The 17,994-nt window shown below is 35.0% G+C and overlaps 2 protein-coding genes across 2 annotated transcripts; one reads left to right on the top strand and one right to left on the bottom strand.

Annotated features, from left to right (window-relative positions):
* Positions 1-1,126: 1,126 nt before the first annotated feature.
* LOC111379133 lies at positions 1,127-3,594 on the top strand. Its single transcript, XM_023002467.1, has one exon. It carries the CDS (start codon positions 1,438-1,440, stop codon positions 3,283-3,285), a length of 1,848 nt encoding a protein of 615 aa, XP_022858235.1. The 5' UTR covers positions 1,127-1,437; the 3' UTR covers positions 3,286-3,594.
* A 6,072-nt stretch (positions 3,595-9,666) lies between these two features.
* Positions 9,667-11,719, bottom strand: LOC111379131. Its single transcript, XM_023002465.1, has 3 exons — positions 11,635-11,719; positions 10,509-10,601; positions 9,667-10,391 (listed from the first exon to the last, which is right to left on the bottom strand). The coding sequence occupies exons 1-3, from the start codon at positions 11,717-11,719 to the stop codon at positions 9,667-9,669; spliced, it is 903 nt and encodes a 300-aa protein (XP_022858233.1).
* Between the last annotated feature and the right edge of the window lie 6,275 nt (positions 11,720-17,994).

The raw sequence follows: 17,994 nt of genomic DNA, 5'->3' as shown, positions 1-17,994 counted from the left end.
CGTAGTTAATTGTATGTGCAGTAATGCAAGTAGTTGAATGTACCATGCATTTATTTCAATCAACGTGCTTTAAATTTTGCGTCTCTTCTCTGCAAACTCTTAACATACAAGTAAATTATAATTTACATTTCATTCTTATCGTATTGAAATTTCAATTTTATCTATTCGGGAAATTTTTATTTGAATTTTCAATTCTAGTCCACATGCAAAATCAACAAATTCATATAATTCATGTTTAATTCAACTTAAAGGATTAAAATGTAAGACATTAATAATTAATTATAATAATACAATTTAACGAACTTTCAACTTTTCAATCACACGTTCCATTAACTTTTATCAAAATCTACTAAAAATTCTAATTTTTGTCTAAACAAAATAGAGGCATATTAAATTTCTCTACCAATGGCAAATTCTAATTGATGTTTTTTTATTTGAATTTTAATTCTTGTTCACATGCAAAGTCAAAAGCTTAATTTTTACCTACCCCATTTAAGTTTCTCCATTACAGCCCACCTGTACATAGTCTGATTTATATATTATTTTCGTTAAGTTTTGATCAAATTAAATTTCTCCATAGGGTACATATTTTAAAAATAATAAAGTCAACATGTTCAGAGTGGTAGCTCACCAAATAAAGAGATGCAAAAAGTAAATAAAATAAAATAAAATAAAATAAAAAATAAAAATCATTGCAAGTTATAAACATACATACGAATCCATCGAAGTGTTTCAAATGTTTCCTAATTTTCATTAAACTTTAAAATTCTTATGAGTTAAAACTGTAATTATCAAAACATTAATTTATCCGTCACTCTTTCATTCGTTGTTTAAAAAATTAACCAATTTAATGACATGACAAAATATTGGTCGAGGAAATTTCACATTTGAAATGGTTAAATATCGTCACTAAATTTTTTCATATATTTCTCAATACATATTAAGCTTCAAAATGGTGTGTCGCGTAATTAAAATAATTAAAGGAAAAAAAAAAAAAAAAAAAAAAAAGCAAGAGAAAGGAAGAAAAGAAAAACTAAATTTTATTTATTTTATTTTTTATTTTTGTTATTTTTTTGGAAGGGGAAAGTTACAAGTTATAAACCTATACATTAGCTTTAAGAAAAATCATCACACTGCAAATCGCTCAGAAAAGCGCACACACCCCTGGCATTGAAAAAGTCACTCTTGATTATCAATAAGGACTCCCCCCTTCTTTTTCCCCCCATTCATTCATTCTTTCTTTCTTTCTTTTTACATATTACCCAATTTGCAGTTGCATGCTAAAGGAAAAAAAATCTGGGCTTTCTTTTCCTGAAGTATTAAGGTTGCACTTCATCTGTTTGCATATCTTCTTAGCCAAATGCGAGTGGAAAATTTTGTAGCCAGATCTGAAGCCCAGGTTCAGTTTTTCTAATATATGGTTGAGTAGAGACAGAAATGGTGGCTGAAACTTGGATATTAAAGATGGGAAATCAGATGAGTGACAGTTTAAAGCATGCTTCGGTTCTTGAGAATTCAAAAAAGTCATCATCCAAGAAACAAGGTCAGCAAGAAAAACAAATAATTGGAATTCTTTCATTTGAAGTTGCTAATGTGATGTCCAAGATTATTCACTTGCATAAATCCTTGACTGACGTTGAGATTGTTAAGCTTCAAAATGAGATCTTGAAGTCCGAGGGAATAAAAGCTCTTGTGACTAATGATGAGTCAATGCTTTTAGAGATAGCCCTTGTTGAAAAACTAGATGATTTGAATAGGGTTGCTAGCGTTGTGTCTAGGTTAGGGAAGAAATGTACAATTCCAGTATTGCAAGGATTTGAGCATGTGTATTTGGACCTTGTTTCTGGGTTGATTGAGGTGAAAGAGTTGGGATTCTTGGTGAAGGATATGGAAAGTATGATTAAGAAAATGGAGAGGTTTGTCGGTTCCACAGCTAGGTTGTATAGCGAAATTGAGGTAATGAATGAGCTAGAGGTGGCCACCAAGAAATTTCAGCAAAACCAGCATGAGGAGAGTAGGAAGGCTTTCGAACAGAAATTGATGTGGCAGAAACAAGATGTGAGACATTTGAAGGATGTTTCGCTTTGGAACCGAACATATGATAAGGTTGTTGAGCTGCTGGCAAGGTCTGTGTGTACAGTCTATGTGCGGATATGTATAACATTTGGGGATGCCATTTTGAAAAAGGACATTTTGAATGCTTCGGTTTCCAGGTCACAGTTTAATTTTGGTGGAAGTTTACAGCGATTGAAGCAAGAATCTGGACATAAATCCTGTCATTTGGATTTAGACCGAGCAGTTCAAACAAATGCTAGTTCAACAAAGTCATTTTCAGCCAAGAGTAGTGGTTATGGTCATTCAGTTCCCATTGAGAAAGGGCAGTCAGAGGAGAGGAGGGTAAATTTTAGGCCTCAGGTTGAGTTGCACAAAAGTGAAGGAGGCTTGTCTGGTCCTGAGGCTTTCAATTTTACATGTGGTATGGGGCCCGGGAGGATGTTTATGGAATGTTTAAATATGAGCAATTCGACTTTGAAAGTGGACGATGATGATTATGTTAGTCATATTGATCGAAGCAGTCAAATTTCAGGACGCTGCAGTGTTTCAAGTGGTGTGAAGAGAGAGCAACTCAATCTTTCTGGTTATTCCATTTGTTCCCTGAACAGTGATCCTTTCGGTGATAACCAGAGGCCAGGTAAGTCTGGTTCGTTAAATGGAGTAAGGTTTGGACCTAAAAGTAGGTTGATGGCTTATGCTCCTCCTAGCACTGTTGGAGGCTCTGCTTTAGCCCTGCATTATGCAAATGTTATAATTGTCATAGAGAAACTGCTACGTCACCCACATCTAGTTGGCGAAGAAGCTAGAGATGATTTATATCAGATGCTGCCAGCAAGCCTACGAAAGACTCTGAAGATTAAATTGAAGTCTTATGTAAAAGATCTGGCAATTTATGATGCGCCACTAGCCCATGATTGGAAGGAGAGGCTTAATGAAATGCTTAAGTGGCTAGCCCCACTAGCACATAACATGATCAGGTGGCAAAGCGAGCGTAATTTTGAGCAGCATCAAATTGTCACAAAAACAAATGTTCTTTTGATCCAAACATTATATTTTGCTGATCGCGAAAAGATGGAGGTGGCAATCTGTGAGATACTTGTTGGTTTAAATTATATATGTCGTTATGAGAATCAACAAAATGCGCTCTTGGACTGTGCGAGTAGCTTTGATTTTGAGGACTGCATGGAGTGGCAATTGCAACTTGGCTCTTCAGTTTATCATCAATTTTAATGTTGACATTCATACACAACTATGGTGGTAATTTTTAGAACTTTCTTCACTTGTATTATAACATAGATGATAGTTCTATACATTGCGATTATGTCGGAGCTTTGGACACTGAATATGTCAAATGGTCTGTTGTAAGATGAACGTCGATATATGTATTTGATTGCAAGATGTTGACAAGCTGAAAAGCTACTTTTTAGTGAAGTATGGAAGACATACTTCTTAAAAAAGTAGCTAAAAAGCATCTTTAAAGCAAAGCGAAATGTGCTTATCTATCTAACTTGAGTGGAAAACTTTCATATTCTATTGCCATGTTCTCTCGTGAGGAATGGTGTTTGAATGACTTTCTGTTTCTTGCTTTCCTAGATGTACTAATGATTGTGTGAATAAGCCCCTGTTGAGCCAGAAACTCAAATTAGAGGCTATCTCACTCATTTTCTGGTTATGGATGACATACTATATATTATATTTGCCTGAAACTGAAAGTGATATTAATATGCATTTATGCCACCCGCATGTGCAATTAAGATTGGATATTCTAAGATATTTATGAAATGCATTATCCTAAATAATATCAATGTCTTTGAGTTAAGAATTATTCAAATAGAAGTTTTTTTCACAATGCTTAGGTATTGTGTTAGAGATGCCTTGTATTCTCTCTCCGTCACTCACAAAGCACAACACGAGTGTTTTTTACAGTTTGTTCATCTGGAGTTTGGTACCCATTGTACTGCAAATAACTGCTTGAATTAATTTGTTAATTTTGGGATTTAGAATGTGCATCATATTGCACTGTGTCTGTGGTCAATCACAATCTGAAGAAATAGCTAACCTGGTATTTGGCACTTAAAGTGTTTAACTTGTAAATACTCAATCGCATTAATCTATTGTGTTTGCCTGAATTGTTATCATTTCAAGATAGAAAATGTTTTGATATGCCATTCAAAGCTGCATATCTGGAGCAATATTATCAAATCTTGGCTGGCTGCATTCTATACTATGAATTGGTAGTATTGACAAGATCCAAACAATTTTGCTTCCTTATTCTTTATTCTGATTTTATATACAATCTTTTCTTGGTCTTCTTCAAAACTATTTGCTGTGGTGACAGTTGTTCGTCCGGCTTCTTTATCATGCAAATGGAATGTGAATTTCATGTACCTGATAATACGTATCATCCATGTACTGACTGGATTATTGCAGCAAGAAGACTAGATAAGAGTTCGTGATGTATTAAGCTTTATTTCTGCTTTGGTAGCCTTGAATTGGAGCCTCAAATTTTAGTTTGGGAAGAATCAACCCAAATTTAAGTGGGAGTTCTCTTGCATTTAGAATGAAACAGACAATTCCATCAATTTTGCCTATCACAGCTCTGTGCATATCTAAGGATCAATGGTAGTTAGTATTGTCTCAAAATGAACTTGTTAATATAGAGGGCATTATCATTTATTTTCTTTATCAGCTTGCTAATGCAGAACTATTCTGGGGAAGGGCTCCCGAGGTTGTCAGTTGATCATTCTCGTATTTCTCATAGTCATTAATGTATGATTTCAGTAAGGATAGGAACCGAGCTGATACTCTATTTACCTGGTTGGATAGCTAGTATTTGATAGAACCATTTCCTCCAAATGACTGAAAATCTAAATGCAGAAGCTGGATTTTGTTCAATTTGATTTTGCTTGATATTTAGCAATTATTTGAAGGCTGGAGGAGAATGTTCTCTAGGCGTTTTTATTCCTGTTATCTTGAGTTAAGTATGATTTCATCAAAATAAACGTTATATGGATAATCTGCCTTTTCCTGCAGATTATAAATTTGGTCAGTGTAAATGCATCTTAAATCTGTTTCCCTCGCATGCTTGTAATGATTCGACATGTTCATTCTGATGTAAATCTTGCTTTTGAATGAATCACTTGAAAGTAGGAGAATTTTGTGATCGAAGTATGGAAGAGGAACGTAAAATCATCTTGTTTATGATTACCAGATGCTTTTGCTTGAACTGCATATTTAGGAAATTTTTGACATTATTATAGTGGAGTTTTTCGTACTTCTTCGCTTTCAATCTATTCGTCATCTCTTCCTTTTTCCATGTTTGCGTAGCTGCTATGATTCATCTTCAACGAGCTTAGTATCTTCAAGGCATGTTCGACACCCCTGCTGCATGATATTTGGGATTGTGTTGTCATAAATCAATACGGATATATGCATGTCCCATGAAAGGTTACTTATGCTATGTGGTCCTAGCATTCTTTTTTATGCAGAATTTACCTCAATGATCTTGGAAATGTCTCGTGTTGGACAAAAATGTATTTTTGATGGCTTTCCCAATTCTTGGGTGGTAAAAATGAATAATGATGTTTGGTAAGTTCCAATATACAATATGTTCAAAATTTGTCAATCATGTGACCAACGACACTTAGTGTTAATTTTCATATGGAATGAAGCAATTTTCATTAATGGAGCAAACGTTACATTGGTGAATATATTACATTCATAATCTGTTATATATGGAAAATATCAATCTAGGACAATATGGTTTATAAGGAAATTAGAATCCCTGTAATAATGCTGAATACTTCCCCTCAAGTTGGAGCATGAAGGTCTGTAATGTCAAACTTGCGAGTGAAGTGGTCAAAAAGATTCTTTCCAAGAGTCTTAGTAAAGATATCAGCCAGTTGAAGCGTGGAAGGGACGTGTGTAGGTAGAATGAGCCCAGAGAGATACTTCTCACGCACAAAATGGTAATTGATTTCAATGTGTTTGGTATGCTCGTGAAAAACAGGATTGCGGGTGATGTGTAGAGCAGCTTCGTTATCACAATAGAGCAATATACGTTGCGGATGAAAAACAACAAGATCACGAAAGAGAGATTTGAGCCAAACAAGTTCACATGTAGCCATTGCCATAGCACGATATTCAGCTTCGGCAGAGGAGCGTGAAACAACAGTCTGTTTCTTTGTACGCCAAGAAATGGGACTAGTGCTAAGATTGACAAAAAAAACCAGTCGTGGAACGGCGAGTGGCAAGGAAACTGGCCCAATCAGAGTCAGAGTATGAAGAGAGCTTGAGATCACATTAAGCAAAATAAAATAGTCCATGACCTGGAGAACCTTTTAAACGTAAAACATGGAATGCAGTTCGATGATGTGAATCCAAGGGCTTTGCATAAATTGGCTCAACATATGAACAGAAAAGGAGATGTCTGGGTGGGTAATAGTGAGATAATAAAAAAAAAAAAAAAAAAAACAGTCGTGGAACGACGAGTGGTAGGGCAATTGGCCCAATCAGAGTCGGAGTATGCAGAGAGTTTGAGATCACATTGGGCAGAATAAAATAGTCCATGACCTGGAGAGCCTTTTAGATATCATAGAACATGAAGTGCAGTTCGATGATGTGAATCCCGAGAGCTTTGCATGAATTGGGATGTAGCTTTGCATGAGTCCCATCGTTAGGATGTAGCTTCAAATTTTGATCTATGGGAAAAGAGGCAGGCCGTGAGCCCAAATTACCAGAATCTGCAAGTATATCGAGGGTGTACTTTCGCTGATTAAGAAAAATACCAAGCGGCGAACGGGCAATTTCAAGGCCAAGAAAGTATTTCATGGTGCCCGAATCCTTGATTTTGAAACTGTCATCAAGCGAATGTTTGAGAGTAGTGATAGCAGAGACATCATTTCCTGCAACCAATATGTCATCAACATAAACTAGAACAACAGTGAAAGAAGAACCAATAGTCCGAGTAAAAAGCGAATGATCAGTTGTAGATTGAGTAAAACCATCTGACAATAAGACCGAGGACAGCTTTAAGTACCAATTACGCGAAGCCTGCTTAAGACCATACAGAGATTTAAGGAGTCGACCATATCGACCTTTCGACCATATCCCCGAGGAAGTGTCATGTAGACCTCCTTCTCTAAATCACCATGAAGAAATGCATTATTGACATCAAGTTGATGAAGATGCCAATTACGGGCAGCTGCGATAGCCAAAACACAACGGACAGTAACAAGTTTAGCAATGGGGCAAAGGTGTCATGATAATCAAGCCCCTCAACTTGAGTGTAACCCTTGGCCACCAAATGAGCCTTCTACCTCTCAATTGAACCATCAGCATAGAGTTTAGTTTTGAAAACCTATTTACAACCGATAGCTTTCTTGTCAGGAGGAAGAGTTGTAAGAACCCAAGTGCCATTAGATTCAAGTGCTCGAATCTTAGCTTGCATGGTATCGTACCAATGTGAATGTTTAACGGCTTGAGAGTATTGAGTAGGGTCAGAGGACTGTGATAAAGCAGATAAGAAAGCAAAATGATTTGCAGAAAATTTATTATACGAAACAAAATTGGAAATGGGATGAGTGGTACCTGAAGATGAGACTAGAGCGGTGCAAGTCGTAACAGATGAGGTTGAGGGCAAGGTAGGGTAAAGGTAGTCAGCAAGGTGAGCAGGACGTTGTACAGTGCGACGAGGGCGAGTGGAAAGAGGGACAGGGAAGGGTTCTGGAGGAGGGTTAGGCATAGGTGGCTGATCAGGGGTTTCAGGAACAGGAAGGGGTAAGACAAGGGGCGAGCTGGAAGGTGGAGGTAAAAGTTTAAAAGGGAAAATATGTTCGAGGAAAGTGACGTCCCTGGATATGATAATTCGTTTGTGTTCTAAGTCATAAACACGATAAGCACTGTGAGTGGATAGGTAACCTAAAAACACACAAGGACGAGCACGGGGTTGAAACTTGTCATGGTGAACGGAAGTAGTATGAGTATAGCAAAGACAACCAAAGACACGCAAATGGTCATAACGAGGTGCCTTTTGGTAAAGGCGTTCGAAAGGAGAAATATTATGTAGGGAGGATGAAAGAGTGCAATTAATAAGGTAAGTAGCAGTGAGCACACATTCTCCCCAAAAGGTAACAGGAAGGTGAGCCTGAAAATGTAGACATTGTGCCACAATTAAAATATGGCGATGTTTTCGTTCAGCTAGACTATTCTGTTGAGGTGTCTCCACACAAGTGCATTCATTAAGAGTGCCTTGTTCATAGAAAAAATCTTGAGTGGTGCGAGCAAGGAACTCTTGACCATTATCAGTGCGTATGTGACGTATCTTGAGGTTGAATTGAGTGTTGATCATTACCAAAAAAAAAAAAAAAATGCACGTAAACAAGATAAGGTTTCAAATTTAAAGTTCATTAAATACACCGATGTGACCCGAGTGTATTCGTCAGCTATGGTTAAAGAAATAATGTGCACCTGAGAGAGAGGCAGTATGATAACCCCCCCAAATATCACAAAATATTCATTCAAAAGGCATCAAACTTTTATTCGCAACTAAATGAAAAGGCAATCGAGTGTGTTTACCACGATTACATGCATCACAATGTTCAATAATTTTAGGACGAGAAATAAAATTTCCATTACAAAAAAAAAAAAAAAATGCACGTAAACAAGATAAGGTTTCAAATTTAAAGTTCATTAAATACACCGATGTGACCCGAGTGTATTCGTCAGCTATGGTTAAAGAAATAATGTGCACCTGAGAGAGAGGCAGTATGATAACCCCCCCAAATATCACAAAATATTCATTCAAAAGGCATCAAACTTTTATTCGCAACTAAATGAAAAGGCAATCGAGTGTGTTTACCACGATTACATGCATCACAATGTTCAATAATTTTAGGACGAGAAATAAAACTTGGAATATTGTCTAAGGAGGGGTGACCTAGACGTTGATGCCATGTATCAAAGGAGATGAGACTCGATGATTGTAGAGCAATTGTTGGAGCCGGTTTGAAGTAATACAATTCGTTACGCTCATTACCCGTGCCAATCAGCATCTTCGTAGTTAGGTCCTGAAATGTGCAAAAAGTGGGGAAAAATGAGACAACGCAATTGAGTGATTTTGTTAATTGGCTAACTGATAACAAATTAAACTTAAATTCAAGAATCGATAAAACATTGGAAAGTGATATACGATGGGATAAAGTAATATCACCTGTGCTAGAGATGGGAGACTGCGACCCTGTGGGAAGAGAAGCATAAAGTGGACTAGTAATATCATGGCAATTATTAAGGGGCAAATTAGTAATGTGGTGTGTGGCACCACTATCCACTATCCATGATTCACGACCAAAAGGAGGAACAAAAGAGGAGACAGAGCCAGAACCTGCGAAGGAGTGGGTTGGGTTTTTGAGGAGTTCCATCAATTGGGCGTACTGATCGGTGGAGAGGCTGGGGATTTCACTCATGGTTGATGGGGGCATCTGGGGCGGTAGCGGACACCTGATGAATACCCGGCGGCGGGGGCACTATTGTGCTCCGTTTATTCTTGGACGGCCACCATTCCGAGTAGCCAATAATCTCAAAACATTTGTTGTGTCGGTGATCCGGCTTCCCTCATGCTTCACAAATTGATGTTCTAGTAGGCCAAGAACATTGATAATGAGCTGTGGTTTTTGGTAGCGTCGAACGAGCAGGAGCAACTAGGGCAGAGGCGTCTGGTCGAGGCGAGGATAATTGAACCAATCGTTGGGTTTCCTCTTGATGAAGGATAGCATAGCAGTGAACTATAGAAGGGAATGGATTTGTAGCCAAAATTTGTGATCTAAGTTGCTGAAAACTGTCGTTGAGTCCCATAAGGAATTGATACACCTTGTCAGTCTCTTGAATTTCAACGAGGGATTTAGAGGCCCTGCATGTACATGGATTCATTTGCTGTAAGGAGGCTAGTTCATTCCATAACTCCTTCAATTTTCCATAGTATGTTGTGATGGATTGTTGTTCTTGGTGAAAATTGGCTAAATCCCTTTTCAATTGGAAGATCTTTGTACCATTGCTTTGTTGAAAACGAGTTTCTAACTCGACCCACAAATCGTTTGGTGTGGCACAGTAAAGAAGGTTGCCTGTAAGTGATCGATCAATTGAATGTAGAAGCCTTGACATTATCATGTCACAGCACCAGTCCCAAAGTTGTGCTGCGGTATCATCAACAGGATGTTTGATGGTGCCGAGGACAAAGCCTAATTTGTTCTTGGCATTCAAGGCACGAGTGATTGCTCGATGCCAAGCCGGGTAGTTGTCGCCGTTAAGAGGTGTGTTGACAAGAATTTGGTTTAGTTGGTCTGATGCGGCATATAGTATGGAGAAGAAGCATCTGTAAGGGATTTGTTGGCATCCAAGATAAGGGCAGAAACTGATTTGGCCATGGCAAATGCAAAGGTATGAATTTGAAACCTAACCTTGCTCTGATACCATGTTAATTTTCATATGGAATGAAGCAATTTTCATTAATAGAGCAAACGTTACATTGGTGAATATATTACATTCATAATCTGCTATATATGGAAAATATTAATCTAGGACAATACGGTCTATAAGGAAATTAGAATCCCTGTAATTATGCTTAATACTTAGATCGCCTCTTTGCAACCTAAATTCAACCTACACGTTGAACATTCCGTTAGGAGGCAAAGGTCTCCGACCGAAGGAAAATGTTCAATAATTATTTGTACTTCGATGGTCAAGTCACTGCTGGAATAATATATATAGAGTGCAAGGGAAAATAAGGTAAGGGAAGTGCCTAGAGGAAGTGAAATCTTAATTCAAATGTGGAGTTATTTTGTCTATTTTTTGAAGATGAAGTGGGCCAAGGTGGGCTTGGTAAAATGAACCAAGCCCAAGCCAAGATAAGCTTAGTTATTTCAATTGATCCAATCCCTTTGACATAATTAACTAATATCAAGTCACCCAACGTGAGACCATCGATCACATGCAAGTTTAGTGACGGATTCAGAAATTATTCGACACGGGCTGACACGTCAAAAAAAACAAAAAAATCACACACACACACAAGTATAATATATATATTTTTTATACTCAAATCTTTCTTTTTAATTAACATTTGGGCTGGAGGGACGGACTCTAGCACAGCCTCACCCGTCCCTAAATCTGCCATTGCATGCAAGTTAGGCAAGTTTTTGGCATCAACACAGTACTTAAAAGAGAGCAGAAGGGGAAAAGAGAGAGAGAGAGAGAGAGTTTGAAATCTTATTTGTTTGTCATTATTTTGCTGATTTTTGTGTTCTCCGCACTGTTTTCTTAATTTTTTTTTCGTTGTAAAGCAAAATGAGAGTAGTTTGTTCAATGACTTACAATGAATCAAATAAGTAATGAATTAGAGTTTGAATTGCTGTCACCCCGATTTTTGTTTTTGTCCACCACAATATGAAAACACACAAATTGAAAAATATTTTTGATAAGCGCACCACATTTATTTTACAAATTTAATCCTAGTCTAGTTAGAAAAAGAAAAGAAAAGAAAAGAAAAGAAAAGGAAAGAACAACAAGAAGAGGAAAAATTTGTACCCCAGTCATTCCCTTGCCAAGTATTACCCTCCATTGTCATTCCCTTAATCTGCTTACTCTCCTCCACCAATGTAGGCGCCACCATCCCCAAAATTATTTATTGCGAATCAGCAATTTCCCTTGTACAGAGGAATTGCTGCCAGGATTTTTCCACAGCACCATTCGTTTGATCTTCTTTGTTTCTTTTCTTTTTTTTTTTCTTTTTTTCTTTTTCTTTTTTGCCATTGTCCAATAAAAAGCTGACAAGTGTGTTCTATAGAAATTTTAGCATCACTTTTATGTACACATAGCAGAATTGATTGCCAATACACCAAACTTGATGATTTTGTATACAATTGCAAAAGACAGAATGCCAAGGATTTGACAAAACATTAATCATGCTTGATGCAACTTCCTTTGCAGCGAGGCGGTGGAAATTATTTGTGCTCATATAGGTTATTGCGAAATTTAATATGTGCTCGTATGGAGAAATTTGAGTGGGTAGAATTTGATTGTTCTCATATAGATTATTTTGAAATTTGATTTGTCTTCATATGGATCACGCGCAATGGAGATTTTCAAAGTGATGAAACGGTTAAATAAATTATTAAAAAAAAAAAAATTATAATAAAATTCACGAAAGTCAAACCTAATTTCATTATTTGCCTTAATGATATCATTGTTCATCCTACTCATTCACAATATAGGCTTCACTTAGGGGTGACAATCGAGCCTAACAGCTCATCGGCTTGACCTCTCCGCTCGTAAAAAGGCAACTTGGGCTCGTATTTTGACGAGCCTGAGCACGAGCCAAGCAGGCATGCTCACTAGGCAAGCCGAGACAGCTTGCCCATGGGTGAACGGCTCGTGGGCTTGTTAAATAAAGGAACAAAAAGGTCAAAAAATAAAAAATAAAAATTGAGCTCATGGGCTCATCTCGTGCTTGAACGAGCTTGAACTCTACTCGTCACTTTGACAAGCCGAGCTCGTGCAGCTCGTTGCCATCCCTAGCTTTACTTCAAAATAAATCGTATGCTTCCAATCCAAACGCTAGAAAATACTAGCAAAATAAATTAAATTATTATGGTGGAACAAATAAAAAATATTTTATGTAAAAAAAAAAAGGTTTAAAAGTATGGTTATTTACGTAATTTTAGTTATGGCCATATTAGTAAATAGAAAAAATATTTTAAAATATAGTGAACCAAATAAATATCGTGGTGATAATAAATAAAGTAGTATTTGTGAGTGACATCTATATACCTATAACCCTAGATTTTATTCCATTTTTTCACTAATTCCTTTCTATAAATAAGGGGCTTTAGTTCTCAATAAAAACACATGAGTCTTCTTACTTTTTTATTTTTCTCTTTTTTCTGTATTTTATAATACATTATCAGTATGATTCTCTCAAAATCTAATGTTAAAAGGTAATAATTTTCTTAAGCATAGTTATATGTTAGGTGTACCAAAATTAATTTGATGACACGTAAAACTCTATAGTTTCTGCCACGCATTAATTGTACACTGCTCCTTGTAAATCATAGTCCATTCCTGCAATCATTAGATGTATATGAATTTGAGTCAATTCGCATTATTATTATAACATTTGCGGCAGAAACAATTTGAGTCAATTTTCGAATTTGAATCAATTTGAGTCATCAACATCACTATTATTATATGAATTTTTCCCTTTTTCTACCTCTGTAATAAGAAGAATACAAAATTCACGGAAACATAGCAAAATTTACAACTTCCAAAATTAAAAAAAGTTTTTAGGAAATTACAGCAACAGAGTTCAAAATTTTAATTCAAGGCATGCCATACATCCTCCTAAGTATTCAAGTGACACAAACCTTTTCACCACAACATAGCAAAACTTTGGACATTGTTAGTAAAAACTTACTGAGATATATCCAGATTATAATTACTACATACAACGGTGGAGTTAAAATGAATTTATATTTTTTATGTGTTTATTTGATTAGCATAAAATGAAGGTGTGAAATTCATGGAGAGGAACTTGAAAATGATATGGAGGGTGTTGAAAGAAGTACATCTAAATTGGACGAAGAAGAAAATGATGATGAGATGAATGATATGCTAGAAGATCTATGTGCTCTCATGTCATTTGAAGCTAATCAAACTCGAGAGGGGGAAGAACATGGCAAAAATCATAATTTTTCACCTCAAATGCCTAATCAATAGAGCAACCATTTCTTAAAGATGATGACCGAAGCCCAACGAACTTTGTTTCCTGGTTCTAAAATGTCATTATTGAATTTTATGGTAAAATTGATGCACATAAAAGTTCTTAATTAGTGGAGTAACAAATCTTTTAATATGATGTTGGAATTATTGAAGATGTTTTTCCAGAAGATACTAGATTACCGAAATCAACATATGATGCCAAAAAATTGCTAAGTGAATTAGGATTGGATTGCGAGACTATTCATGCATGCAATCACGATTGTGTATTATTTTGGAAAGAGCATGAATTTGCCACTAGGTGCTTGAAATGTGATGAACCACGATACAAACCCAATTTTGGCAAGGGAAAGAAGGTGCCTCAAAAAGTATTGCAATATTTTCCATTGAAAAAAAAGATTACAGAGATTATTCATATCCAGACACACTGCTAAAGATATGAGACGGCACATAAAAGGACAAGTTGAAATAGAAGTTGTTCTAAGACATCCAACTAATGGTGAGACATGGAAAGAATTTGATAAATTATACCCAAAATTATGCAAGATCATCGCAATGTTAGGTTAGGTCTTGCAATGCATGGCTTCAATCCATTTGGAAACATACATAATTCCTACAGCATGTGGCCTGTTATTCTTGTGCAATACAATATGCAACCGTGGAGGAGTATAAAAGAACCATTTATTATGATGTCATTGCTAATTCCTAATAGATGAATTGAAAGAATTATGGGAAGTTGGTGTTGACACATTTGATGCTTATAGTGGTCAAATGTTTTTCTATATATACAGCATTAATGTGGACCATTAATGATTTCCTGCTTATGGAAATTTATCAGATGGAGCACTAAGGATACGAAGCTTGTCTAACATGCAATGAGAATACTTCTTCGCATAGGCTATGTAGTAAAATATCTTTACGGGTTATCGACGTTATTAACCACTTCACCATCCTTGGAGAAAATGTAAATTACATTATGGCAAATGGGAATTACGATCACCACTAAAAAAGTTATCGGGAGATGATATTTTAAAGTAATTACAGGCTGTGAGGTGTGGGAAGCCTGGAAAGCACCCAAGTAATAAAGATAGAAAAAGGAAACGAACTATAGATGAGCTAAATTGGACAAGGAAAAGCATTTTCTTTGAGTTGGAATACTGGTCCAAATTGAAAATAAGACACAATTTAGATATGATGCATATTGAGAAGAACATGTGCAATAATATTATTGGGACATTGTTGAATGTTGAAGGAAAGATAAAAGATACGGATAAGGCTAGACTGGATTTGCAAGATATGAAGTTTAGAAAAGAATTGCATATAAAATCACATGGTAATAGGTTTTTGAAACCTCATGCATTTTACACATTAACATTGGAAAAAAAAAATCTTTTACAAGTTTTTGAAATCTCTATCAAAAATTTCTAAATGTGTTCTAGAAAATGAAGGCAAAATATCAGGTTTGAAAATGCATGATTGTCATGTGTTGTTGCAACAACCTCTTCTTGTTGGGGTTTGCATTTTTTTTGTGAAATGAGGTGTGTAGTGCAATTGTAGAACTTTGTTGCTTTTTTAAACAATTATGTTCAAGAAGTTTGGATATAAATGATTTGGAGAAATTGGAAAAAGGGATTATTATAATTTTATATAAACTAGAACGAATTTTCCAACAGCATTTTTTGCTGTTTACCTGCTTGAAGAAGCAAAACTTGGAGATCCTGTTGCATTTAGATGGATGTATTCAATTGAAAGGTAATTGTTAATATTGCATACATATATACTTTAAATTATTCTCATTTTTTGCCTTTTTATTTTCATTAACTTTTCATGTAATTCTTGATGATAGAATACTAAGTCGATATAAGAGTTATGTTAACAATAAAGCTCGACCCAAAGTGTCAATTGCGGAAGTATATATTGTTAATGAGTCTTTGAATTTTTGCTCAATGTATCCCAATGATGTTGAAACAAGATTTAATCGACTTGAGTGTAATGATGATGTTAGGATTTCAACTACAAGCTTGTTAGTCTTCTCTCAAAATATTGGACCATTAGGTCATGCAGAACCAAAGTTACTTTCGAAACAGGAAATTGATAGATCTCATTGGTATTTCCTAAATAATTGTGATGAAGTTCAGTAAATAGAGCAAGTTCTTATTCAACTTTTAAATTATTTTGCTAACAGTTACTAATGTATTGTAGTATTTAACCACATCTTCATTTTCTAATGAGCGCATGGAGTTATTGCAACAATAAAATCATAACAATTTGGAGCAAAAACAAGAAGAATTGTTTCCTCGATAAGTTTTAATGGATGTTTTATTTATTTATTAATGCAACATAACATTTATATCCTAAGTTATATTGATTATGTTCTTATTGGTACAGATAACGAGATTATAAAATCAAAAGGATTCAGTTGTAAGCAAAGAATTGTATGCACTAGCATTTAAACCGAATTTTAGAATATTTTCCTATTCAGGTTGTATTGCTAATGGGGTACGATTCCTTATTAAAGATCGAGATGATTATTGTGCAACACAAAATAGTGGATATGGTGTCAAAAAATGAGAACATCAAGCTTTTTGGTGAACTTTGTGATGTTGTTGAGTTGATATACGCTTTTTATGATCGCTTCATTTTGTTCAGTGTAATTCGTACGATAAATAATCCAAAGCAAAAAAAGATATGTTGTAGATTACCATCTAAATTCTATCAATGTGAATCACAAATGGTACATGGATTATTCATATATTCTTGACATCCAAGCACAATAGGTATTTTATATGGATGATCTTGTGTTGGATCCACAATGGAAGGTAGTGAAAAAGGTGCAACATAAAGGCATATGGGACGTTTCTGAACACGAAGATGGCGGTAGTGAGCAAGTAGTAATTCAGGAAAATGAATCATCATATATTATCTTGCCAATACAGCAAGAAAATCTTGACATACAAGTATGCTATAAAGGAGACGTTCAACTAGATATTATTTAAAATGAAGCACTACAAATAGAAGTGGAATCAATAAATAAAAATATGAATAATGTTATTTATGATACTTCAAAAGAGGAAAATGATACATGGAATGAATAAATAGTGAAGACAAGAAATCTCTAAATGGTAAAGATGATAATGTTGATTGGGATATTGGTAAGTAAAACATTTTGTATGTGTAAATTTTTTTTATTTTTTTATTATTTTTTTGCGTAATGTTTTTCTATTTCATTTTTAAATGATTATCTCCATCTTTTCCTTCCTTATGTAGATTCGAGTATTAACGATGCATCTATTGAAAGTTGATAAGAAGTTTTATTGACATTTAAGGTTAGAGTAACCGGATAATGAGATATTTGATAAGAAGTTTTATCGATAAGAAGTTTTGCATTATCTACCTTGTTAATATGAGATATTTGACATATTTTTCTTGAAGATAATATAGTTTTACTTTCTAAATGTACATGTTTGACTAATTTTGTGGAGCTTATTTTTTTATATAGGAATTCTTATTTAATAAAAGAGCAGATTTGTGGTGAGTTAAAAGCATATCTTGGAGTCAAGAATATTATTTGGGTAGCCGGTGTGTTTTTTTGGCTATTTCTTCCATATTTCTAGTACTATTTTCTACTTTTCAAGTTTGGTGAACAATCTTAAGTAGTTCAACCTTGAAATTTCTAGTATTATACTTTATTTGTATTTGATTTGGTTTTGGAGGTAACCAAGTTTGCAAAATAATACATTGGTCTATATTTATTTGGTAGATAGTAATATGATTTTTTTAATCTATTTTGATATTATTTATATGTTAATAATTTTACATTGAAGCATTCTTTTCATAAAGTCACGAGTTATTTTTAATGAAGTAAGTTACATTTCCAAATAAAATGTGTACCATATTAACAATTCTATTGCAAAGAAAATAAATTGAAAATTATATGTTAAAAATAGAATCTCCGACATGCATAAATGAATATAGAATAAATTAGTCGACAATTATAAATCATTGAAGCGACATGCTTTTTTTGTTGCGGAATAAATATAAATACAAGCACAACTTGACACAAATAAATATTCATTGACATAAAATAATTTGCATAATAATTTGACATGTAAAATAAAATATGCGACATATATAAATAATCACAAAATAATTTAGGCAACGACTATGCATCGT

Source organism: Olea europaea, unplaced genomic scaffold (genome assembly GCF_002742605.1).
Source record: "Olea europaea var. sylvestris unplaced genomic scaffold, O_europaea_v1 scaffold1933, whole genome shotgun sequence".
In the NCBI taxonomy this organism is placed as follows: Eukaryota; Viridiplantae; Streptophyta; class Magnoliopsida; order Lamiales; family Oleaceae; genus Olea; species Olea europaea.
Note: the sequence above shows the minus strand (reverse complement) of the source record. Positions and strands in the feature narration are given on the sequence as shown.

Excerpts from the sequence above, each read along its gene's own strand:
- LOC111379133 (XM_023002467.1), top strand. The coding sequence starts at position 1,438 with ATGGTGGCTGAAACTTGGATATTAAAGATGGGAAATCAGATGAGTGAC.
- LOC111379131 (XM_023002465.1), bottom strand. The coding sequence starts at position 11,719 with ATGGTGGCGCCTACATTGGTGGAGGAGAGTAAGCAGATTAAGGGAATG. Across the intron at positions 10,602-11,634 it reads TTGGCAAGGGAATGACTGGG|ATTATGAATGTAATATATTC; the intron begins GTACAAATTTTT and ends CATATATAGCAG. Across the intron at positions 10,392-10,508 it reads TAACATGGTATCAGAGCAAG|ACCAACTAAACCAAATTCTT; the intron begins GTTAGGTTTCAA and ends ATGCCGCATCAG.